This window comes from Microcaecilia unicolor, chromosome 3 (genome assembly GCF_901765095.1).
Source record: "Microcaecilia unicolor chromosome 3, aMicUni1.1, whole genome shotgun sequence".
Classification (NCBI taxonomy): Eukaryota; Metazoa; Chordata; class Amphibia; order Gymnophiona; family Siphonopidae; genus Microcaecilia; species Microcaecilia unicolor.
The window spans coordinates 11,238,976-11,264,386 of NC_044033.1; the positions used below are offsets into that span (position 1 = coordinate 11,238,976).

The 25,411-nt window shown below is 44.3% G+C and overlaps 1 protein-coding gene across 3 annotated transcripts in view; it reads right to left on the reverse strand.

Moving 5' to 3' along the window:
* The window catches only part of BTBD9 (BTB domain containing 9), a 533,997-nt gene that overhangs the window by 73,293 nt on the left and 435,293 nt on the right, over positions 1 to 25,411 (reverse strand). For all 3 annotated transcript variants that reach the window (XM_030195766.1, XM_030195767.1, XM_030195768.1), the window contains exon 9: positions 11,335 to 11,442. In XM_030195766.1, the coding sequence (XP_030051626.1) occupies positions 11,335 to 11,442 (108 nt within the window). The remainder of the gene's footprint in view (positions 1 to 11,334; positions 11,443 to 25,411) is intronic.

The following is a 25,411-nucleotide window of genomic DNA, read 5'->3' on the forward strand; positions in this document are numbered from 1 at the left end:
TAAAGCAATTTGGCAGAGTGGTTAGAACATTTCATTTCTCCTTCTGGGGTTGGGGGCTCAAATTCTGTCACTGGTGCTTGTGCACCTGGCACCCTCCCTCACCCCCCCAAATCTGCCTGCATTTTGCTTTTGGTTCTGCAGTAGTACAAGTAGCAGCGCACTCCTTATTCCAGGTATTTTTAGAGAACATTTTATTAGAAACTTTGTTTTCAGACCTAAATTCTTACGCATGATTTTGCAAACACTTGTAAGATTTAAATGGCTGTTATCAAGACCAGAATTTCTGCCAACATCCGCTTAGGCGGATTTTCTCTCCATGCAGAATTTTCTGGTGCCATATATAGATTCTAGTCCAAAACCCATACCATTTTGGTCGCTTTCCTCTGAAAGGTTTAAATGGCACGGGGTCTGCATCAGAAGATTTGGTAGCTAGGTTTCAATTATTCTTTAGATGTCTACAGTAGAGGCTGTTCACATATGACATGATGGATCTTTTGGGATTTCTTAGAAGCTGATTTGGCATTCATCAGGCTGTTGATTCCAAGGGGTGCTGGGGACAGTATGTGAATGGCAGGGTGGTGGTTGCTTGGGTACTTTTAGGTAGGTGTTTGACCTCTTTCACTTAATGTCTTCTCTTTTGTTGATGAGGAATAGAGTTTTAATTTCCACACATCATTGGTATCCCTGAGGGCCTCCTGGCCCAAGGCATATTCTCGACGTCTTAACAATTTTCAATCAGCGACTCTCTCTATCAGGTCAACAGCCTTTCAGTGATGTTGGATGTTACTTAAGCAAATTTCACTAGCAACTTTTCAATAGGGTTGGGTGTTACTGAGCAGATTTTACCAGGTGGCACTTCAGTCTCTGTAGGTCCACAAGTCTGAAAGAACAAGGACCTTTTCTGCATTGTAAAACCAAACCAAACCTGATTCTGTATTGTAAGTCAAATGACGATTTCCCCTGGAAGTTTGATACAGCAAGGGGTTGGAAGGTCTTCATTTTAGCAAAATATGAGAATCAAAGTCCTTCCTTGATAAGCAGTTAAAGCAATCAGAAATATAAATTTCAACTCACAGACTGTATTTACTGTTTCTGCTTTTTAGTTTCTGGTTCTGATGTCCCTGGATGTTCCAGTTGATGCATGTAACTTCGGGTTTATCCTTTTGTTTTTGTCCAGGTTAGATGTAGATCCAGTTCAGATCACAAGATAAAAACGAGGAGCTGCTTGTACAGTAAAGGATTGAAATTAATCCAAAATATGGAAGCAAGAATGGTGTCAGGAAATAGGGATCATATTTCAAGCTTCACTAGCTCCCAAAATGGGATTCAATAATAGGGTTATGTTTTGATACAGAAAAATACCTACTATAGCTGAGTGTACACCACTTCAATAGCTTCCAGGTGTGTCGGCAGTGCAATAATAACAATAATGATGACAATTATAATACCAACGCCAACACCCCAAGGAGAGAGACCTTGGGGTATTGGTGTCAGAGGATCTGAAGGTGAAGAAACAATGTGACGGCCGTGGCCAGAAATCGGATGCTAGGCTGCGTAGAGAAGGGCATAACCAGCAGAAGAAAGGAGGTGTTGATGCCCCTCTACAAGTCGTTGGTGAGGCCCCACTTGGAGTATTGTGTTCAGTTTTGGAGGCCGTATCTTGCTAAAGATGGAAAAAGACTGGAAGCGGTGCAAAGAAAAGCTACGAAAATGGTACGGGATTTGCATTGCAAACCGTACGAGGAGAGACTTGCTGACCTGAACATGTATACCTTAGAGGACAGGAGAAACAGGGGTGATATGATAAAGACGTTCAAATATTTGAAAGGTATTAATCCACAAATGAGCATTTTCCGGAGACGAGAAGGCGGTAGAACTAGAGGACATGAATTGAGGTTGAAGGGGGGCAGACTCAGGACTAATGTCAGGAAGTATTTTTTCACGGAGAGGGTGGTGGATATGTGGAATGCCCTCCCGCGGGAGGCGGTGGAGATGAAAACGGTAATGGAATTCAAACATGTGTGAGATAAATACAAAGGAATCCTGTTCAGAAGGAATGGTTCCGTGGAATCTTAGCAGAGATTGGGTGGCGACGCCGGTAATTGGAAACAAAACGGGAGCTGGGCAGACTTCTACGGTCTATGCCCTGATCGTGATTGAATAGATAGGGATGGGCTGGAGTGTAAATTTTAAGGGGCTTTGATGTTAGCTTCAGTACTGGGCAGACTTCTACGGTCTGTGCCCTGAGAAAGGCAAGGACAAATCAAACTCGGATATAAAGTATCACATACCATGTAAAATAAGTTTATCTTGGGCAGACTGGATGGACCGTACTGGTCTTTATCTGCCTTCATTTACTATGTTACTCTCTGGGGTTCTACATGGAATATTGCTACTAATTGGGATTCCAGAACCTTGTAACTCTTTAAGATTCCAGAATCTTCAGAACTTTTAGTACAAGAGACTTCTACGGTCTGTGCCCTGAGAATGACAAGGACAAATCAAACTCGGGTATACATATAAAGTATCACATACCATGTAAAATGAGTTTGTCTTCTTGGGCAGACTGGATGGACTGTACAGGTCTTTATCTGCCGTCATTTACTATGTTACTATGCTATATAATACAAATATTTAAAAATCTTAGAAATCTGGAACCTGAACATTCAGAGTCACATGTATTATATTAGGATTTAAAAAGATTTATACCTATAAGCACACTTAGATCCAGTATATGTGGCATTTCTGGCCTTTTTGTTTATTTTCAAAAGAACAGTACAATGGGACAAAACCTTTTTGAAATTATTCATCTAGCTAATGTTTTTTTGGAACTGCTGCTTAATACATACACAGAAAGGCACCATGATAAATTCTTTGGTTTTGACAACTTTTGGCCTTTCTTTTGACTTGAATACTAGACTTGTATGTCAGCCAAGTCCTTGTAACAAGCACAGAGCTTTGATATTGCTGAATCCTATCAACTTAGGAGAAGTTAACACAACCGCTTGCCCTTTAAAAAACGGAGAGAAGAACATGGCTGTGTTTAATTAATGTCATACTATGTCAAGAGAGGATTAAATCCAGTCATAGATAACAGTGACAATTACAGGAAGGATAGCTATTAATTGGTGGTTTGGGATGGGAAAGTGTGCTTTCTTTTGGAAGACAACAAACCTTTGCCTGATTCTGTCCTCAGTCCTTCCAAACTAAGCAAGCAAGGAGAGCAGTGAGGGGGGATAGTCCTTGCCAGCCTCTGTAACTTTTAGCAGCCAAAAGGCAAGTTGTCTCACATACTCACTTCTACTACTACTACTAAACATTTCTAAAGCGCTACTAGGGTTACGCAGCGCTGTACAATTTTAACATGGAAGGACAGTCCCTGCTCAAGGAGCTCATAATCTAAAAGACAAGTGTAGAGACAATCTGATAGGGTATACTATATTTCTCGAAAGGTTAGGTGCCGAAAGCATTATTGAAGAGGTGAGTTTTAAGCAGAGATTTGAAGATGGGTAGGGAGGGGGCTTGGCGTAGGGGCTGAGGAAGATTGTTCCAGGCATAGGGTGAGGCAAGGCAGAATGAGCGGAGCCTGGAGTTGGCAGTGGTGGAGAAGGGAACTGAAAGGAGGGATTTGTCCTCTGAGCGGAGGTTACGGGCGGGAACATATTGGGAGATGAGGGTGAAGAGGTAGTGAGGAGCCGCAGACTGAGTGCATTTGTAGGTAAGGAGGAGGAGCTTGACTTGTATGCGATATCTGATCGGAAGCCAATGAAGTGATTTGAGGAGAGGGGTGATATGAGTATATCGGTTCTGGCGGAATATAAGACGTGCGGTTTACACTGGTGATATCCAGCAGTACAAAAAAGGCTGTGTGTCTTTGCTAGTGGCAAAGGCTTTATTTATTTATTGCACTTGTATCCCACATTTTCCCACCTATTTGCAGGCTCAATGTGGCTTACAAAGCCTGTTATGGCAATGCCATTCCAGGGTAACAGATACATATGGTGTTACAATCAAGAATAACAGAGATACGGTTGGTATTACAAAAGACCAAGGACAACAAATAGAACTATTCAAACAGTTATGTAGTGAAGAATTTCATGGAAGGTTGAATTAGTGAGGTGTTAAATTACGCTATGGATTCTCGGGATAGGCTTTCTTGAAGAGATATGTTTTCAGGGATTTGCGAAAGTTAGTTATTTCGTTAATTGTTTTCAAGCTGGTAGGTAGTGCATTCCACATCTGTGTGCTCGTATAAGAAAAGCTGGTCGCATGCGTTAGTTTATATTTTACTCTTTTGCAGCTGGGGAAGTGTAGATTAAGAAATGTGCGGGCAGATATTTTAGCATTTCTGGTAGGGAGGTCGATAAGGTCTAGCATGTAGGACGGGGCATATGTTAAATTAGACCATACCTCTTACTCTGTTTATGATTATACCTTTTGCAACACAGTGTAAGCCACATTGAGCCTGCAAATATGTGGGAAATGTGGGGTACAAATGCAGCAAATAAATGAGCACCTCTCCAAACAAAAAGGGGGGGGGGCAGTAGGGGCACTTTTTAACACTGCAAGAAAGAACCCCATTCACTGTCTACCAGCTGTCTCCCCCAGTACCTCTGTTACTGATGGTATTATACACACTGTGTTCACGCGAGGGAATTATATACTTATTTATTTTATTGCATTTGTATCCCACATTTTCCCACCTATTTGCAGGCTCAATGTGGCTTACACAGTTTTATTATGACATTGTCATACCAGGATATCAGTTAAAAAAAAAATCAAAATAATGCATGGCAAAATGATACAACATATTGAACAGAATAGTATTTACAGTATTCTGGAAATATATGCAGGTCCTTTAACACTTGGCTCTGTCAGCCCTAACTTCCAACATCTTCCAGTTGACCATGTGAACAGTAATGTTCAGCAGTACTGTAACAGAAATTCTGAGGTTACTGCCCCCACCCCCTCAATTACTTGTCAGGTTGCCAAATGACCACCAGGATTCAGCTCTGCTAGCCTTTAGTTTGCTGTTTTGTTACCAAACATTAGGTACTATGGGGTCCTTTCACAAAGGCACGCTGAAAAATGGCTTGCGGTAGTGTAGGCGCGGGTTCTGGGTGTGCGCCGATCCATTTTTCAGTGCACCTGTAAAAAAGGCCTTTTTAAATTTTTGCCAAAAATGGACGTGCGGCAAAATGAAAATTGTTGCGTGTCCATTTTGGGTCTGCGACATTACCGCTAGCCATGGACCTAGCGGTAAAGTCTCATGCAGTAACCGGGCGGTAATGACCATGCACTAAATGCCACTTGGCGCACGTCTGATAGGTGCGTCCAAAAATAAAAATTATTTTTCGGTCGCGCGTATCGGCCACGCACCAAAAATGAAATTGCACACGGTAGCCGGGCGGTAACTCCATTTTGACATGCGTTGGGCATGCATAGAGCCTTAGGCGACTTAGTAAAAGGACCCCTATCTGTATTAGCTGTACTTAATGGTTAGAGCAGCAGGCTGAGAACCAGGGAAGTCAGGGTTCAAATCCCACTGATGCTCCTTCAGATCTTGCTCAAGTCACAACCATCTGTTGCCTCAGATTAAATTGTAAACCCTCCAGAGACAGGAAAATACCTACAGAACCTGAATGTAACTTGCCTTGAACTATTACTGAGAAAGGTGTGGTATAGATCCAAATCCAAAGTCCAATACCAGGCATTAAGGTGAAGAAATACAAAACCCGATATACATTACTCAGGACCTACAAAGCAATTCCAACATACTATAATAGCAGCAACTTCCATGAGTCGCACAACAAGAACCTACCTAGGAAAAGACAGCACTACAGTGGGCGCTAGATCAATACACCGATTGGAAAACTAAACAAGCCACATTAGTACAGATTGATCCTGCAGTCAATGCTAACAGAAAACCAGGTCTCTTTTACACATGCAGAACACAGACTCTCACCCAGTATAGAATAAAACCATGAACTAAAAATAGAAATAAAAATTACATGGAACCCCCAAGAATCCAAACTCTGCGTACAGTGTGGAACCAGAAAAAGAAAAAGCAATGCATGACCCCTCTACTTTCCAAAATAGAAAGATATCAGATGTAAATTTCAAAAACTGACATATTCCAATCACTACACTACAAATGAACAAATACAAATAAAACAAAAAAATGGAAAATATGATACCATTTTATTGGACTAAATACATTTTTCAATTAGCATTCAGAGGCCAAAGCCTCCTTTCCTCAGGCAAAACTGTATACTGTATCCTGTTCTGACATGGGGAAGGAGGTTTTAGACTCTGAAAGTTAGCCAAAAAGGTATTAAAACGAGTCTAATAAAAATATAACACCTTTTTTCCATTTCTACTTTTATTTATTAATGTTTATTAACACAGCCACCACACTACTTTATCTTTTTTTCTACCTTTGGTTTTATTTTCACCCAGTTGTGTTGGTCCCAGTATCTGGTTTCTGCTTTCCTTGTCTTCTCTTAACTCTCTTGCCAGGATTTCCTGTCCCTTTGTCATTTTTCTCTCCACCTTTTCCTTTCAGCTTTCTTCAACTTATTTTCTGCCTGTCTAGATTTAATTCTCTTTTCCTATTCAGTCCTCAGTTTAACACTCTTTTCATTGTGTTCAGAGCTGGCCACCTCTTCCCCTCACCCGCAGCTCTATTTCACTTCCTCTTATTCTCCTAGGATCTCACTAACTCTGTCCACTTCTGCCCCCCCCCCCCCCAACCAGCAAGTGCCGTCTTTCTCTCCTCACTTGCAACCAGCATCTGCCTCCTCTCTCTCTCCACCCTACTTCCACATCCAGCATCTGCTCCCTCTCTCTCTCTCCACCCTACTTCCACATCCAGCATCTGCTCCCTCTCTCTCTCTCCACCCTACTTCCACATCCAGCATCTGCTCCCTCTCTCTCTCTCCACCCTACTTCCACATCCAGCATCTGCTCCCTCTCTCTCTCCACCCTACTTCCATCCAGCATCTGCTCCCTCTCTCTCTCCACCCTACTTCCACATCCAGCATCTGCTCCCTCTCTCTCTCCACCCTACTTCCATCCAGCATCTGCTCCCTCTCTCTCTCCACCCTACTTCCACATCCAGCATCTGCTCCCTCTCTCTCTCTCCACCCTACTTCCACATCCAGCATCTGCTCCCTCTCTCTCTCCACCCTACTTCCACATCCAGCATCTGCTCCCTCTCTCTCTCCAACCTACTTTCATCCAGCATCTGCCTCCTCTCTCTCTCCACCCTACTTCCACATCCAGCATCTGCTCCCTCTCTCTCCACCCTACTTCCACATCCAGCATCTGCTCCTTCTCTCTCTCCACCCTACTTTCATCCAGCATCTGCATCCTCTCTCTCTCCACCCTACTTCCACATCCAGCATCTGCTCCCTCTCTCTCTCCACCCTACTTCCATCCAGCGTCCACCTCCCTCTCTCAACCCACTTCTATCCAGCGTGGGCCCTCTCTCTCTCACTCCACCCCACTTTCATCCAGCGTCTGCCCCCTCTCTCTCCATCCCACTTCCATCCAGCGTCTGTCTCCCTCTCTCTCCATCCCACTTCCAACCGGTGTCAGCCCCCCCCTCTCCACCCATTTAAAACCAGTGTCGGCCCCCCCTCTCTCTCCATCCCACTTCTAACCAGTGTCGTCCCCCCCTCTCCACTCCACTTCCTACCAGCGTCGACCCCCTCTCTTTCTACCCAGTCTGGGTCTCCCTCTCTCTCTCCACCCCATTTCCAACCAGCATGGGCCCCCTGACACCTCCACCAGTGCTGCTGCTTTCCTGAACCAGCAGCGACAAACCTAAATACAGCAATCGCAGGACCTTCTTCTACATACCTGCGGCTGCTAGCACTGCCCTGGAACAAGATGTTCGTCAGAGGGGGATGGACTGGCAGCCATGGGGATGTACAGGAAGGTCCCATGACTGCTGTATTTCAGTTTGTTGTTGCTGCTGCTGCTGGTTAAGGAAAGCAGCAGCAATGGTAGAGGGTGGCAGAGTGGTGCGGGAGGTCCTGGCTGTGTAGCCTCTTATCAAAAGGTGCATGGCCGCGCAGCTGTGAGTGAACACTGATTCAAAGCCATGGTCCGATGCACAGTGCAGATTCTGGACCCTACCCCTGATCAAATCTCCTACCTTCTGATCCGATTCCCACCTCCCCCTCCCCCCCACCGATGCTGTCTACTTCTAGAGGTACCATTTTGACCGGTGGTGTCAGAAGAGCAGGAGTGACTGGGATCACTGACCACTGGACCACCAGGGCACACAGGTATTGTCATGGTGGTGGATTAGGGGGGATTTTTTGGAGGCTGAGGACTGTATCAGGGGGAGGGGGAATTTGGATCAGAGGGCAGAGCTTGATCTGACATTGAGGACTGCATTGGGGAGGTAAGAACTTGGATAAGAGGGTGGGATCTTGACTAGGGACTGAAGATTGCACTAAAGATGTGGAAACTTGGATTGGAGAATGGGGGGCTTGATTGGGGAGGAAGATTGGAGGGTGGGGATAAAAGTCACAGCTGGGAGAATCAGGCCACAATTTGGTAGCCTGATGCTTTGGACTGCTTGAATAGCATTTCTTGAGGGTGGCTCACAAGCACTGTTATTCATTTACCATGGTAGTCAGCAGCATGGGGGACTGTTATAACACAGGTTGCTGACTACCATGGTACATCAAGGTGCGATAAAAGCTTGTGTTTTACTTACCTTGATAATTTCCCCCCTTAATATATTTATGTGATTCTTGATATACCACCTTTCTGTGGTACAACCAAAGTGGATTATATACATTTTCACACAAGAATACATTTTGTTGAATAAATAATCAAAATATATCTTTTTTTTTTGTTATTTATTCCAAAGAGTTATCTTTCTCTCTTATAAAGGTTTAGATTAGGTCCTAATTGTGTTCAGTATAAATTATGCTAAAATGTAGACCATGTTGGGAGGTTCCTAAATGTTTTCTCGGCACTATAGGTTTTTCTCATCTACCCACACACGCAAAATGCTTCAAATTGATGACCAGAAACCAGAGAACTCTAGAAACACTGACCATGTGTACTTGGGAAGGCTGAGAAAGGAAAGTTATTTTACTAGCTTAATATGCTGGGCACTGCAGTTACTGTCATCATTTAAATAACAGTTTAAGTGATCTTAAAGCTTACTACTTTCCATGCTATCTATCATGCAACATGCTTGTATCACTCCCTTGCACCTGCACATGTGCTCGTACTCTGACCCCCAACTACCAACTAGACTCCAGGCTCACAAATGAATCCTCTAGGGTGTTTCAGGGGTGTAGCCAGACCTCGAGGTGGGAGGAGGCCAGAGCCCAAGGTGAGGGGCATATTTTGGTCACCGCCCGGCCGCCGCCCCTGCCCCTCGCCGCCCCCCCCCCTCCGCTGCCCACTGCTGCCGCTGTAACATCTTGGCTGGCAGGGGTCCCCAACCCCCACCAGCTGAAGCACTGCTGCTGCAAATACCTTGGCTGGCTATGGTGAAGTCTTGGTATGCTCAAACACCCCAGTGGCATAGCTAGGTGGGGCCACGGGGGCCTGGGCCCCCCTCCAAAATTTGCTCTGGGCCCCTGGTTGGCTGGCGGGGGTCCCCAACCCTCTCCAGCTGAAGACTTTGTCCAGCGCTGGTCTCCGGTGCCACCGCATTGCCTGCCCTGCTCTCTCTTCCCCTCACGTCCGACACGCTCCTTTTAGTGAAACCAAGCATGATCAGCACTGGACAAAGTCTTCAGCTGGCGGGGGTTGGGGACCCCCACCAGCCAACCAGGGACCCAGAGCAAATTTGTGGGGGGCAGGCCCCTGTGGCCCCACCTAGCTACGCCACTGGGGTGTTTGAGCATACCAAGACTTCACCACAGCATGAGGTCACCGGTTTCCCAAAGAGAAACACATCTATAGACCTTTCACTTCAAAACCCGAAGACCCCACAGTGCCACACCTACCTTACACCTGGGATTCTAATCAGTCTCAGACACAGAACTAGTAAAAGTAGAAAACTAAAAGGTCTGTATTCAACAAAATGAACAATTACCCCCAAAAAGATTAAAAGATTCCAGAACGGGCAAATAAGGGGCGCAGGAAGTTGCAGAGTAGGCGGGACGCGCCTGAGAAGAAGCTCCGACGACGCGCGCTGGACGTGGTACGCTGGCTATGATCGCCGGTGCTGGATTGGAGGGAGAACGCGCTTCAGGTCAGTGCAGGGGGCTGTTGCGGGCGGGGCGGTCGCGGGTGGACACAAAATGTGGTGGCGGCGGGCGAGGGTGGACGGTGGAGAGGAAAGAGGTCTGTGCCCACCCAGTCCACCTCCAGGCCCACCCAAAAATTAATCGCTGGCTACGCTACTGGGGCAAATAAAGGCAATTTCACAATAAACCAAAAACATCAGAGTAACCTATCTCCAGCGTCACTGGTAATCTCCAGGCCCACTAGAGAAACAGATTCAAACCATGGCAGGTTTATTCCTGTCAGCCGCCATGTGTTTTTCTCATCTGGAACAGTGATCTCCTAAGTTAGCTCCACTTTTTGAAGATCTCAGGAGCAATTGCTCTCTAGCCAGTGTTACTGCTTCAGAACCTCAGATGTTAACCCCTTCATTCCTAATACCTAGAGACTGTTAAACACAAGCCTGTTATGCTGGCATCTGCTGCAGGGGCGTAGCTAGACACCCAATTTTGGGTGGGCCTGGGCCCAAGATGGGTGGGCAGAAGAACCCCGCCTCATCCCACAGATGATGTGGTCTCTCCTTTTCTCACCTGCATACCATATGGTCTGTCAAACATTCTCCCCTCCCCCCCCATACCTTTTAAATAGCAGATTTGCACCGGCAACAGGCAGCAACTAATACACACTGCTGATGTTGGCTCCATACCCTTCCCTCCGACGCAACTTTCTGTTTCCGCCTAGGCAAGAATACATCAGAGCGAAGGCTATGGGCCGGTGTGAGCAGTATGCATCAGTCACTGCTCACTGCACGCGAAGATCTGCTATTTAGAAGGTATGCAGGAGGGACAGCTGTTGGGAGTTTTCAGCTGGTGGGGCTTGGGGATCCCTGCCAGCCACATTATAGCTATGCTGGTACTGGGTGGGCCTGAGACCACCACCCAAGCCCACCCTTGGCTACGCCACTGATCTGCTGGCTTAGCATTGATAAGAAAACAGGTTTTCATAACAACAAATACAACTTTAAGAAAACAGTCAGCAATTTTAGATACTAGAAGCTTGTTTTGCCATTCCATCCTAAAGACCAGGTGTGGTTTCTATTCAAAACAAATTAATGACTTATGAAAAACTCACTTGCAGGGCACTTTAGTTCGATCTGCTACTGTGGTCCACTGCTGCTGATTGGTGGAAACCTCGATGTAGTAGCTGTAACTTCGATCATCACAGTCCCACAGTAATAACCTAGAAGGGAAGTGATCATGGACTGAATGAGATTGAAGAACCCCAAAAGTGCTAAGTTTATTTATTTATTTTGTTGAATTTGTATCCCACATTTTCCCACCTATCTGCAGACTCAATGTGGCTAACAATCACCAATCAAGAGTAAATAAACATTTGGTTACATAAATAATAAGTGTAACATAATGGATATAATCAATTCAATAAATCAAAAAAACAGATAGATTATCAAGTGAGTCGTGATGTGTTGGAGTTCCTATTATTAATTAAACAATAAAAAATAATAACAAGTCAACCACCATAAAAATTCATAAAACCTTTACTGAAATCCATGTTTACACAATGAACAGACTCACTATAAAAGCAAAAAGGCCTCAATTATCTAAATGTATCTGTTTGTACTAATTTTTTAACCATTTGGTTTGTGCCAATAAAGCATGATTTGGGCCATATATGAAGTCCAAAGTCTACAATTCATAACAAAATTAAACATACTTAATTCAGAAATCTTTTCAGAAAAACATTGCCACTTCTGAAACACTGAAGAAGTCTGAGCTGGAATGAGCATCTGGAATTCCCTATTCATTCTACATTGGACATCTTCAGCATTTCTGATGGCTACACAGCAGGGCCATCGAGAGGGGAGGGGATGGAGGGCAAGATTCCTCTGGGCTCGGCTTCCAAGGGAGGTCTGGCACCAAGGTCTGTCTCTCTCCTGCTCCTGACGGGACCTGGGTGATCGTGTCTCGATAGGAGTGCGACGTGAGAGGAAAAAGCAGCCGCAGGGCAGGTAATGCGGCGGAGAACAGAGCTGGAGAAAGGCTTCTGCTGGCGGGGAGCATGGAGGTGGGGCGATATGTGTCCCCCTACTTTGGGCTCTGCTCCCCAATTTTTATAGTCTGTCACCCCCCCCCCCCAGCAGAATTTGCTTGAGCAATAGGTCTGGGGGGGGGGGGGGCAACAGCAGCAGCCCTGCCCCAGGCCTGGCTCAGTCTCTCAGTGGCCCTGCTACACGGCATTCATTTAAGCAAAGATTTCACAGAACTGAAAATGCAAAGTAGATGACAACAGATAAAGAAGACCTGTATCGTACATCCAGTCTGCCCAACAATCATGGATCACTTTTCTTGATATAGCTGATCAAATTTTGAGATGCCACAAAATGCAATGATACCTTTTCTTTTTGAAAAATGGCTTTTAATATACTGACAAATATTGATTTATAATTTCAGCGTACAAAATGTTGAAACAACATTTTGTGAATATTTTGCATCGAGAGTGCATATTATATACCTAGTACAATAAAAAAGAATTGCTATGGATCTTTCTTCCCAGATGACTGGAGACACCTAACCAGGAAGCCACTAATCATGGAATGTCAGCTGCCACCTTTTGTAATTCGTCTGATAGGGATTTGATTTTTCAGTCACCTCCTAAGATATATGTTTTCCTATACATTTCCTCTATGACGCAGGAGACGAGGAGGAGATTTCTCCAGCTGTGCCCTCAAGTGTTAGCTCTTGCTAAGGTATCCTAGGAGATGTCTTATTAAATTTCGAGGTAGAGTGTTTGTTCTTACTGAGCCTAGTTATTGATTGAACAGTGAGAACTTGTATCCCAGGGTTAAGATACTTGTCTTCTTAAAGGATTGGTGATATGTTTGGCATTTTATTATTTATTGACCACAAGAGTAGTACAGAATGCTACTGGATTTTCCCTTTTAATTTTACTTCCTGTCAATATGCAGCTCCCAATTCACTGCTCATTTTTTAGATCTAATCTTGAAAACAAATTTTCCTGGTTTGGATACTGAATCTTGTTTTGCTTTCGATTGTTATTTCTTCAAAAATCAATAAATATTACATTTAAAAAAATCTACTGAACAAATAGCTTAACTTCTTGCAGATGCCAGACATGGTTCAAATGAAGGGGATATTATATCAGGAGCTATGAATGTGCATAAATGCAGTATTTTAGTCACTTATGTACATAAATGACTAGAATGAAAGTACTCACTTAAGTGGCATGGTGCAGACTTTCACTGTGGGAGTGTCCAGGGATGAACTTGGGACCAGGGGCGTAGCTAGGTAGGGCCACGGGGGCATGGGCCCCCACAGATTTAGCCCTGGCCCCCTCTATTTTCAACCCTCCCCTGCCGCCTGGTACCTTTGCTGGCAGGGGTCCCCAACCCCTCCGGCGCTGAAGAATATTTTGGTTGGCAGGGGTTGGGGACCCCCGCCAGCAAAGGTATCATGTGGCAGAGGGGGTCAGCGGCTGGGGGAGGTGGGCTAAACTGTGCCCCCTCACCTCGGGCTCTGGACCCCCCTCCCGCTGAGGTCTGGCTACGCCGCTGCTTGGGACGCAGCACGGACAGAGTCTGCAATTATGCACAGAGATGACAACATCTCTCCTTCATTTACATGTATAAGTGCAGGCAGCATTTACACCAGATGATGTATACAGTGCACTAGTGGCTTTCACAACTATGCTAGTATTCGGTGCATAATTGACTTTGTAAAATAGCCATGTGAGAATGTGCATTATCTAGGTGTGACTTTACAAAATTACTCTCCTCTCTACAATGTGCAGCGGCGGAGAACAAAGCAATCAGGATTCTAGGAATTATTAGGAAAGGGATGGTGAATAAGACAGGAAATACTATAATGCCTCTGTATCGCTCCATAGTGCGTTCGCAGCTTGAGTATTGGATTCCGTTCTGGCCGCTGTATCTCAAAAAAGATATAGCAGAATTAGAAAAGGTTCAAAGAAGAGCGACCAAAATGATAAAGGGGATGGAACTCCATGTGAGGAAATGCTAAAGAGATTAGGGCTCTTCAGCTTGGAAAACAGACGGATGAGGGGGGATGTGACTGAGGTCTACAAAATTCTGTGTAGAACGAGTAGAAGTAAATCAATTTTCTACTCATTCAAAAATTACAAAGACTAGGGGACACTCGAGGAAGTTACTTGGAAATACTTTTAAAACAAATAGGAGGAAATATTTTTTCACTCAACGAATAGTTAAGCTCTGGAACTCTTTGCCAGAGGGTGTGGTAACGGCGGTTAGCATATCCGGGTTTAAAAAAGGATTGGACAAGTTCCTGGAGGGATTGGTCATGTTGGAAACAGGATACTGGGCTTAATGGACCTTCGATCTGTCCTAGTATGGAAATCCTTATGTTCTTATAATGCCATCTTTTTGTGCATTTGCTGCCTAGATCTACTCTGCTCCTTACTGAATTATTATCTAACTGCATTACCCTATGCTATCGCAGTAATGCACTTTAGTAAACCGAGCCCTATGCCAATACATTCATACTTCTGGTTTGTTACTGCATGTTTTCTATAATTTTGTAATATTGTATATCTGTGATTTTTAGTTCTGCTTGTCTCTTGTCTTTATGATCTCTTACAGTTAATAAGATTTGTTTAAATGACACATATTTTTATTTAAGCCTGAGGAGTATGTCTACTAAAGTGGGCTAGTAAATGGGCTTAGCATGTGCCAACATAGAAAAAATGTAGGCAGATAAAGACCATCAGGCTTATTTTCAAAAGTGATCACCGGCGATCTCCTGACATAAATCGGGAGATGGCCGGCCATCTCCTAAACCCAGCCAAATCGGTATAATCGTAAGCGGCTTTTTTGACACCATCGCCGCGCCGGCAAAAGTTCAAGGGGGCGTGTCGGCAGCGTAGCGAAGGCGGGACATGGGCGGGCATGGCGTGGCTACCAGATTGCCTGCTTTTGCAGATAATGGAAAAAAAAAAAGCGGCGTTAAGCAGTATTTCGCCGGGTTTACTTGGTCCTTTTATTTTCACGACCAAGCCTCAAAAAGGTGCCCCAACTCACCAGATGACCACCGGAGGGAATGGGGGATGACCTCCCCGTAGTTCCCCGGTGGTCACCAACCCCCTCCCACACTAAAAAAAAATTAAAATAAAAACCTTTTTTTTACCAGCCTGTATGCCAGCCTCAAATGTCATACCCAGCTCCCTGACAGCACTATGAAAGTCCCTGGAGCGGATTTTAATGGGTGCAGTGCACTTCAGGCAGGCAGACCCAGGTCCATCCTCCCCCCTTCCTGTTACACTTGTAGTGCTAAGTGTTGAGCCCTCCAACCCCCCCCCCCAAACCCACTGTACCCACATGTAGGTGACCCCCTTCACCCATAAGGGCTATGGTAATGGTGTAGAGTTGTGGGGAGTGGGTTGGGGGGGGGATTTGGGGGGCTCAGCACCCAAGGTAAGGGAGTTATGCATCTGGGAGCTATTTGTGTATTTTTTTAAACATTGTTAGAAGTGCCCCCTAGGGTGCCCGCTTGGTGTCCTGGCATGTCAGGGGGACCAGTGCACTACAAATGCTGGCTCTTCCCATGACCAAATGCCTCGGTTTTCGCCGGGTTTGAGATGGCCGGCATTTTTTCCCATCATTGCTGAAAAACAAAACCGGCGATCTCAAACCCGGCGAACTCTGGCATTTGGCCGGGCTAAACTGTATTATCGAAAAAAAAGATGGCCAGCCATCTTTTTTGATAATACGGTTCCGGCCAGCTGTTGCGCTGCCGGCGATCTATTTCGCCAGCGATGTACGAGTATGCCCCTCCATATGGCCTATCCAGTCTGCCCATTCATGCCATCTACTCTCCCTATCACTCCCTGAGAGATCCTATGTACTTGTCCCAAGCTCTCTTGAATTCAGATACTGTTTTCGTCTCCACCACTTCCATCAGGTGGCCGTTCCGTGAATTCACCACCCTTTCCAGTTACTTATGAGTCTATCCATTTTCACCTTCATCCTATGCGCCCTCATTCCAGAGCCTCCTTTCAACTGAAAGAGACTCACCTCCTATGCATTTATGCCACGTAGGTATTTAAATGTCTCTATCGTGTCTCCCCTCTCCCGCCTTTCTTCCACAATACACATATTGAGATTTTTAAGTCTGTCCCCATATGCCTTATGATGAAGACCACTGACCATTTTAGTAGCCGCCCTCTGGACTGACTTTACCACATGCTAAGCCCATGTCAAGCACCCCAAGGACATAGGGTTTTTTCAATGACTTATTTCTCAGGTCGTTCTCTAATGTTGGCATTAAAAAAATGACTGTCTCCTATTTAGGAGGCCCTACAAGCTCCCATATTATGAATGCACTAACCAGTTAGTGCAAAGTAATTGCAGCACACTAGCTTAAAGTGCACCCACATCCATTCTCTGCCCCTGACATACCACTTCCTGTAAAAAATAAATATACATACCAAATGCTTAGCGCATGCAAACAAGTTACATACTGCAAAACGCTTTAACATACTTTGCAGTAAGCGCTAAGCATGTGTTAGGGCTTAACACTCTTTAGCAGACATACCCCTGAGTGTTGTTAAAAAGCTACAGTCTGCAAAGCTGTTAAAATGAACTCATTCTCTGATTACATTATCATATCTCACCTGCTCTCCACCAGAGAGTCAAGGCAAAGCTTTAAAGTCCTTTCTTTGATTTTCAAGAAGCAGAACCAAAATATGTACAAGTTTTTTAAGTAAACTCTGAGCACTCCATATAAAACAGCGCTTAGAGCTAATTTTATCTATGTTCAAATTTGGGCTACATTTATAGAATTTAGTCCTAAATGTCATTGTAATATACATTTAGAACTTTGAGGTAAACTTGAAATAGGCAAATTAAATTATAACAAAAGCAATAACATGCTTCAGGCAAATTCCCAACAAAAAAAGGAAATATAGTGTTAACTGCCATTATAAAAAATAGGAATATATACTACTACTACTACTTATCATTTCTAAAGCGCTACTAGACTATGCAGCGCTGTACACTTGAACATGAAGAGACAGTCCCTGCTCGACAGAGCTTACAATCTAATTAGGACAGACAAACAGAACAAATAAGGGATAAGGGAATATTAAAGTGAGGATGATAAAATAAGGGTTCTGAACAAGTGAACAAGGGTTAGGAGTTAAAAGCAGCATCAAAAAGGTGGGCTTTTAGCTTAGATTTGAAGACGGCCAGAGATGGAGCTTGACGTACCGGCTCAGGAAGTCTATTCCAGGCATTTGGTGCAGCAAGATAAAAGGAACAGAGTCTGGAGTTAGCGGTGGAGGAGAAGGGTGCAGATAAGAGAGATTTACCCAGTGAACGGAGTTACCGGGGAGGAATGTAGGGAGAGATGAGAGTGGAGAGGTACTGAGGAGCTGCAGAGTGAATGCACTTGTAAGCCAATAAGAGGAGTTTGAACTGTATGCAGAAACGGATAGGAAGCCAGTGAGGTGACTTGAGGAGAGGGCTAATATGAGCATAACGACCCTGGTGGAATATTAGTCATGCAGCAGAATTTTGAACAGATTTTAAGAGGAGAGAGATGGCTAAGTGAGAGACCTGTAAGAAGTAAGTTGCAATAGTCTAAGCGAGAGGTGATAAGAGTGTGGATGAGGGTTCTGGTAGTGTGCTCAGAAAGGAAAGGGCGAATTTTGCTGATATTATAGAGAAAGAAACTACAGGTTTTAGCAGTCTTGTTGAATTTGTGCAGAGAAGGAGAGGGAGGAGTCGAAGATGACCCCAAGGTTACGGGCTGATGAGACAGAAAGGATGAGAGTATTATCCACAGAAATAGAGAATGGGGGAGGAGGAGAGGTTGGTTTAGGGGGAAAGATGAGAAGCTCAGTCTTGGTCATGTTTAGTATAAGTAGTATGGACGTAACTAATTATTGACCTGTAGTGTCCATTCCCTTGTTTGTTAAGCTAATGGAGGGACTGGTGACAGTACAGCTAAATGAATATCTATCAACTTTTAATTTGCTACATCGTTCCCAGTCTGGTTTTCGGAAGCATTTTAGCACGGAGACTGTATTAGGTCCTATATTGGCGTTAGGCAGGTTTTTCCTAGGTAAAGGCCAGACAACAATCATTTTACAATTGATCTACCTCGTAGATCATTGTTTGTTCTACGAAATTTTGGATGGGTTTGGTATTGGAGGTAAGGTTCTTTCTAGGTTAAAGGGATTTTTGACATCTAGGACATATAAAGTGAAAATTAATGGAAGTTATTCCAAGTCATGGCAAGCTCCCTGTAGTGTACCACAGGGTTCTCCTTTAAATAAAGTTGGTGATAATGTATCAATGTCAGCTTTGGGTCAAGTTTTAAGTTCAAAAGGTTTTAAAATTTATAGTTGTGCAGATGATATTACAATTTTACTTTCTCTGTCTCAGACAGTTGAAGATATTGCAGGAAGGGTAAGAGATTGTATCCAGCCACTTGAGATTTGGATTAAAGCTCATGGTTTGAAGCTTAATAAGGATAAGACAAAATTTCTTTTGTTAGGACTGATGTATGGTCTGATAATGTATTGAGGTTAACTGGATCACATTTCATTTTTGAAGAAAACATCAAGATATTAGGTGTTACTATATCAGGTACTCTTATCTTTATTTATTTGTTACATTTGTATCCCACATTTTCCCGCATATTTGTAGGCTCTTATTAAGAAATTGTTTTTGTTAATGAGAAAACTCAAGAATACGTAATTGCTTTGATTTCTATACTTTTCGATTGAAAGTTTGTTATTATCTAATAATAGCAACATTCCATAATTATTCAGGCTAAGATATTGGAGGTAATAAAACTTTAAAAAAGAATGCCAAAATCTCTCCTGAGCTGGCCCAATGGTACTGTCCCAAAAATACAGCCAAACCCCCACACAGGTTGCTCAAAAAGTAATAGTGTTCTGCTACAGCTGCAACTAACCTAAACAGCACAAACCCAACAGAGGGGAAGAATGAAAGTTCACACTCACAATTTTACCGGCCTTACCAGTACCCACAAGCCTTCTGATTCCGATCAGGTGGCTGAATCAGGGCAGCTGTGGGAGCGCACAGACACCCCTTCTCCTCCAGAATGCTACATAAGCAGAAACCTGTTCTCTTCCAGCATTATTTTTTTTCAAAGTTTTGTGAGGAGGAGGAGGAGGAAGGAAGTGACAGGACAGAGGGAAAGGGACCTGGCACCACCAGGTGTAGTCAGGCATTTCTACCGGCCTAGACACCCCCAAGCTCAACTGAACTAGGGAACCCAGAACAGGAACCACAGGAACAGGAGAAACCAGAAGCTTGTGAGAGACCATCCACTGCCTGCCGGAGATACAGAATACTGACTGACGTGGAGGGGAATAATCGAACGTCGCTGGCGAAATAGGTCGCCGGCAATCTATTTTGGCGGCGGCGCAACAGCTGGCCGGAACCGTATTTTCAAAAAAGATGGCCGGCCATCTTTTTTTTCGATAATACGGTGTGGCCCGGCGAAATGCCTTGGATTTCGCCGGGTTTGAGATCGCCAGTTTTGTTTGTCCGCGATAATGGAAAAAACTGCCGGCGATCTCAAATCTGGCGAAATACAAGGCATTTGGCAATGGGAGGAGCCAGCATTTGTAGTGCAATGGTCCCCCTCACATGCCAGGACACCAACCCGGACACCAACCGGGCACCCTAGGGGGCACTTCAAACATCTATTATAAACAACCAAATTAGCTTCCAGGTGCATAGCACCCTTCCCTTGTGTGCTCAGTCCCCCAAATCCCCCCCCCAAAAACCCACTGCCCACAAGTGTGCACCATTACCCTAGCCCTAAGGGCTGAAGGGGGGCACCTACATGTGGGTACAGTGGGTTTTGGGGGGTTTAGGAGGGCTCAACATTACCCACCACAAGTGGAACAGGTAGGGGGGGTGGATGGGCCTGGCTGTGCCTTTCTGCAGTCCACTGCAACCAACAACAACTGTTCCAGGGACCTGCATACTGCTGTCAGGGTGCTGGGTATGACATTTGAGGCTGGCATACAGGCTGGCAAAAAAGGTTTGTATTTTAATAATTTTAGTGTGGGAGGGGGTTGGCGACCACTGGAGGAGTAAGGGGAGGTCATCCCCCATTCCCTCTGGTGGTCATCTGGTCAGTTGGGGCACCTTTTTGAGGCTTGGTCGTGAAAATAAAAGGACCAAGTAAACCCGGCAAAATACTGCTTATCGCCGGGTTTTATTTTTCCATTATCTGCGAAAGCCGGCCATCTGGTAGCCACACCCAAGCCTGCCCATGTCCCGCCTTCGCTTCGCCGCCAACACGCCCCTTTGAACTTTCGCCGGCGAGGCGAAGGGAAAGCGGTGAAGCTATCACAAATGTAGCTTTCGATTATACGCTTTTCGCCGCTTTTGCGAAATCGCCGGCCATATCCCGATTTGTGTCGGGAAATAGCCGGCGATTACTTTCGATTATAAGCTGGATACCGTCCTATATGCCAGAGTTCAGTTTGGTACTATCTCCACTTGCTGGTATAAAGTCATGACCCACAAGTCTCTGGGTTAATCTGCTGCAGATGACAAGGATGGAAAACTAGCAGATAAAAACGCCTGACTATATCAGATGGTCATGCTGCTAATGTAAGGGTCAAACTAGATCTGAAGTATTATAGCCTGTGTACTCCAGTGCGGTCTCCAGCAGATTCAATGTACACCTTCTTTCTCCACCCGCTCATAATCCCACTGCTTATTTTTCTTTTCGTCATAGTGAAGTGAGTTTTTCAGAATTAATTAGCAGCTGTAATTTTGCTTACATCTTTCCTAACTGCTCTGGCTGACTGTGTGCCATTGATTAGCAAGGTTTCACTTTACAGCAACTAATTGCTCTCCTTACTGTGGCTCCAATATAACTTTCGATAACAAATACACTGTAAAACATTTTTTTCCCTGTGCCATTTGAGTTAGGAGTGACTGGAGGCAAAGCCAGCAGACTGCCCTTCCTTAGAATAACTGATATCTCATCAGCCTATGAACAAAGATTTTAAATTGTGACATTGTAATTGGAAATCTTGCATTATGCATGTTATGATAAACTATGTTGTGCTGAATGCAAAGTTTATCCCTTACTCTTTTGCTTAAGGGATTAATTTACTGCTAGTTCTAAAGTAACAAAAGCCAACATCGTCAGTTTCATCCACTGAACAAAAGCTTTAAAAGTAAGCATTTTCTTTTCATTGCTTCAGGAAAAGAAGATGGGTTCATCAGAGACCTCCACTGGCAAAAAAAGAGGCAGTCAAATTCCATGGATAGACAAAATTTGATAAAACAGATTTAAGCCCCTGATACGATAGATAAAGAGCATTAGATGGACCTTATGGTCCTTACCTGCCATTAAATTCTAAGTTGCCATAAGGAGGTGAAGGCAGCAGCGTGATTAGGCCAGAGGAAGGAGAAAGCTGCCTGCACGAGCCAGTGAGGGACAAGGTCATAGGCTGGAGACCCACTAAACCAAGCTGTGATGTCATCAGGCAGCCAGGGCCACTTTAGTGAGCTTGCCACTTGCAATGAAGGCATTGGAAGAAGGGCTGCATGTTCCAGCTTTAGGCTCCTCATACTTGGGGTCAACATGATCTTTAACACCTGCCAAGAGACCCAGGACCATCTCGATCAAGCTCAGTCTCCCATGTCATCATGCTGCTTGGGGGTTTTAGCAAGCCAGACATGAATGTTGGTTTGTTACCTATGGTTTAACATTCATGGAGTAAACTAAAGGGGTATGATCCTATAAGTGGCATTTTAGAAAGGACGTACAAATCAAAAATTAGACATTTATATCAGGACGTCTGAAGTTCTGCTAGTATATCAGAAAAGGATCTGACGACAGAGATTGTTCTAAAATATATGGTGAAATGGACATCTGTGTGCTGGCTTTGTGCAGCAGGAATGATCATTTTACAAAAAAAAACACTCCAAAATATGGACAGGTAAAAGCAGGAACATAAACAGCAAGTACAAGACTGCTGGGCAGACTTCTACGGTCTGTGCCCTGAGAAAGGCAGGGACAAATCAAACTTGGGTATAAAGTATCACATACCATGTTGTTGGGCAGACTGGATGGACCATTCAGGTCTTTATCTGCCGTCATTTACTATGTTACTACGGTCTGGATTAACATATGTGAATACCTACTTAGCAAAGGGGCTGCCATGGCATGTAGAACACCCAGGTTGAAGCTTTCACACTCACCAAGTATTTTACAAATGGCTCAGTGTAAACACTAGCAGTCTATAAATTTAGGTGAGTAACAGATGCTTAAATTTAGACAATCTGTTATAGAATAAAGAGGACAGAGGATAATTTCATAAAGACTTTGATAATAATGAACCTGTCTGGACCTTCTGCGAACCAAGGGCCTGAGACCTAAAGCTGTTTATTTGTTTTTGTGACAAGCTAGCTTTGCAGATTGCAGAAAGAGGAACCTAGTGCAAAAATGTTCCAGCCAGGGGCGTTAAAAAGACTGTGGTTAAGAGTTTTTAGAGCTAGTTGGACCTACAGACATAAGATAAAAGGTTGCTGGTGAAATGGACTGTGAAGCAATCAATAAACACTGTTATCGGTATCATGTAGCTCTGGACCACCCAAAGTAATCTTGATCAGCTTTAGAAGAAAAGAGGAACATGAAAAAGGCGGGCTTAGTGACGTGTGTCCCATAGACTCAATGTTAAGTTTTTCATATATAAGTTAATGTATATCCTATTTCTGTGGAGATGTACTTAGAGACAGCACTTTGCATCCTGGGTGCACTCCCATGAGAAAAGCATTGTAGACTTATTGGCTGTCTATTTTTCTATCTTGGTAAGTGAATAAAAATTTTACTATTTTCTCATATCTTGTGGCGTCTACTTTGTTTCTCCTTAACCATGGGAATGCGTGGAGCATTCCTCTGGGTTGGGAAGAAATAAATAAATAAACAAATGGTAGCAGAGGATTTGGATTTAAAAATGGTTTGAGTTTAAAACGTGGAGTCTGCTAATTTTCAGTTCTTCCAAAATTATTAGACGGTCAGCAGCTGTTAATTGGCTTCCTGCTGACAAGAGAAATTCGGTGAACTGTTAACAGGTTAATTGTTTGGCTCACTGTTAACAAGCTAAATTCGGTTTTATCTGTTACAAAGCCTTTTAGTTTGGGCCTTTTAGATTGAACGGCTTGTAACAAGAAAATTTGGTTGATCTGTTCCCAGCATTGGTTTAGGCACAATCTTACATCTTTCGGCAGTTCACAGCATAACATACATAATATAATTTTAAAAGAAGACATACACACAAACATGTAAAAAAAGATTATTGACTAAAATAAATCTGTCACTAAAACAATGAAGCGCTTAATCACCCAGCTTTAAACCACTGTAAAAGCTTCGGCAAAAAGAAAAGCCTTCATATGTTTATGGAATGCCTTTTATAGAATACCGACAACCTCGAATGTATGTGCCTTGTCAAATCTTGTACTTTGCTGGAAGGCAAAGGTGGGTAGAGCATGGGAGGAGTTTGAAACTACATATATTGATTACAAAAACTTTAATCAATACACATATCAAACTTTGTGCCTGCTTTCAAGTCACGATGTCTGCCACTTTATAATGTCAATGTTTTATAAAGACAGATAGGCACCTAACCAGCTTATTTTCAAAAGAGATCGCCGGCCATCTTCCGACACAAATCGGGAGATGGCCGACAATCTCCTGAATCCGGCCAAATCGGTATAATCGAAAGCCGATTTTGGCCGGCTCCAACTGCTTTCCATCGCGGGGCCGGCGAAAGTTCAAGGGGGCGTGTTGGCACTGTAGAGAAGGCTGAAAGGGGCGTGCGTTGAGATGGCCGGCTTCACCCGATAATGGAAAAAAAAAAGCCGGCCATAATGAGAATTTGGTCCAGTTTATTTGGACCCATTTTTTTCAGGTCCAAGTCCCAAAAAGGTGCCCCAACTGAGCAGATGACCACCGGAGGGAATCGGGGACGACCTCCCCTGACTCCCCCAGTGGTCACTAACCCCCTCCCACCCTCAAAAATACAACTTTAAAAACTTTTTTTGCCAGCCTCAAATGTCATACCCAGCTTCCTGACAGCAGTATACACGTCCATGGCGCAGTTGTTGTGGGTGCAGTGGACTTCAGGCAGGCAAACCCAGGCCCATCACCCCCTACCTGTTACACTTGTGGTGGAAAATGTGCGCCCTTCAAAATCCACCCAAAACCCACTGTACCCACATGTAGGTGCCCCCTTCATACCTTACGGCTATGGTGGTGGTGTATAGTTGTGGGGAGTGGGGGTTGGGGGGCTCAGCACCCAAGGTAAGGGAGCTATGCACCTGGGAGCAATTTTTGAAGTCCACTGCAGTGTCCCCTAGGGTGCCCGGTTGGTGTCTTGGCATGTCAGGGGGGCAAGTGCACTACAAATGCTGGCTCCTCCCACAACCAAAAGGCTTGCATTTCGCCGGGTTTGAGATGGCCGGGCCCGGTTTCCATTATGGCCAAAAACCAAACCCGGCCATCTCATCATTCGACCTAAATGTTGAGATTTAGCCGGCGCCAACCGTATTATCGAAGGAAAAGATGGCCAGCGCTGTTCGATTATGCCCCTCTAAGTGTCCTTATAAAATAATGCCTAAACTGGTACCTACCTGACCTCTTAACCTAGGTGTCCTGTTACAAAATTACCCTCACCATGACCCAGTTTTAAAACAATGAACATATAAGTGGCACCAATTAACGAACAAAAAAAAGGCTAAAATAATATGGAGTGGAGGAGTGGCCTAGTGGTTAGGGTGGTGGACTTTGGTCCTGGGGAACTGAGGAACTGAGTTGGATTCCCACTTCAGGCACAGGCAGCTCCTTGTGACTCTGGGCAAGTCACTTAACCCTCCATTGCCCCATGTAAGCCGCATTGAGCCTGCCATGAGTGGGAAAGCGCAGGGTACAAATGTAACAAACAAACACAGATGACTGAGGGCATAAACTCCCTGAATCGCTCAAATTAATCCCAGGCTGAAAAGAGCATTCCTTATAAAAGCTGCACTCACGTCAGAGCAGGTGCAAAAACTGTTGGGAAATTCATTGGGATATTTGTGTATTAAATACAGTTCAGTCTTTACATAGAAACAGAGAAAAATTAAGGCAAATAAAGA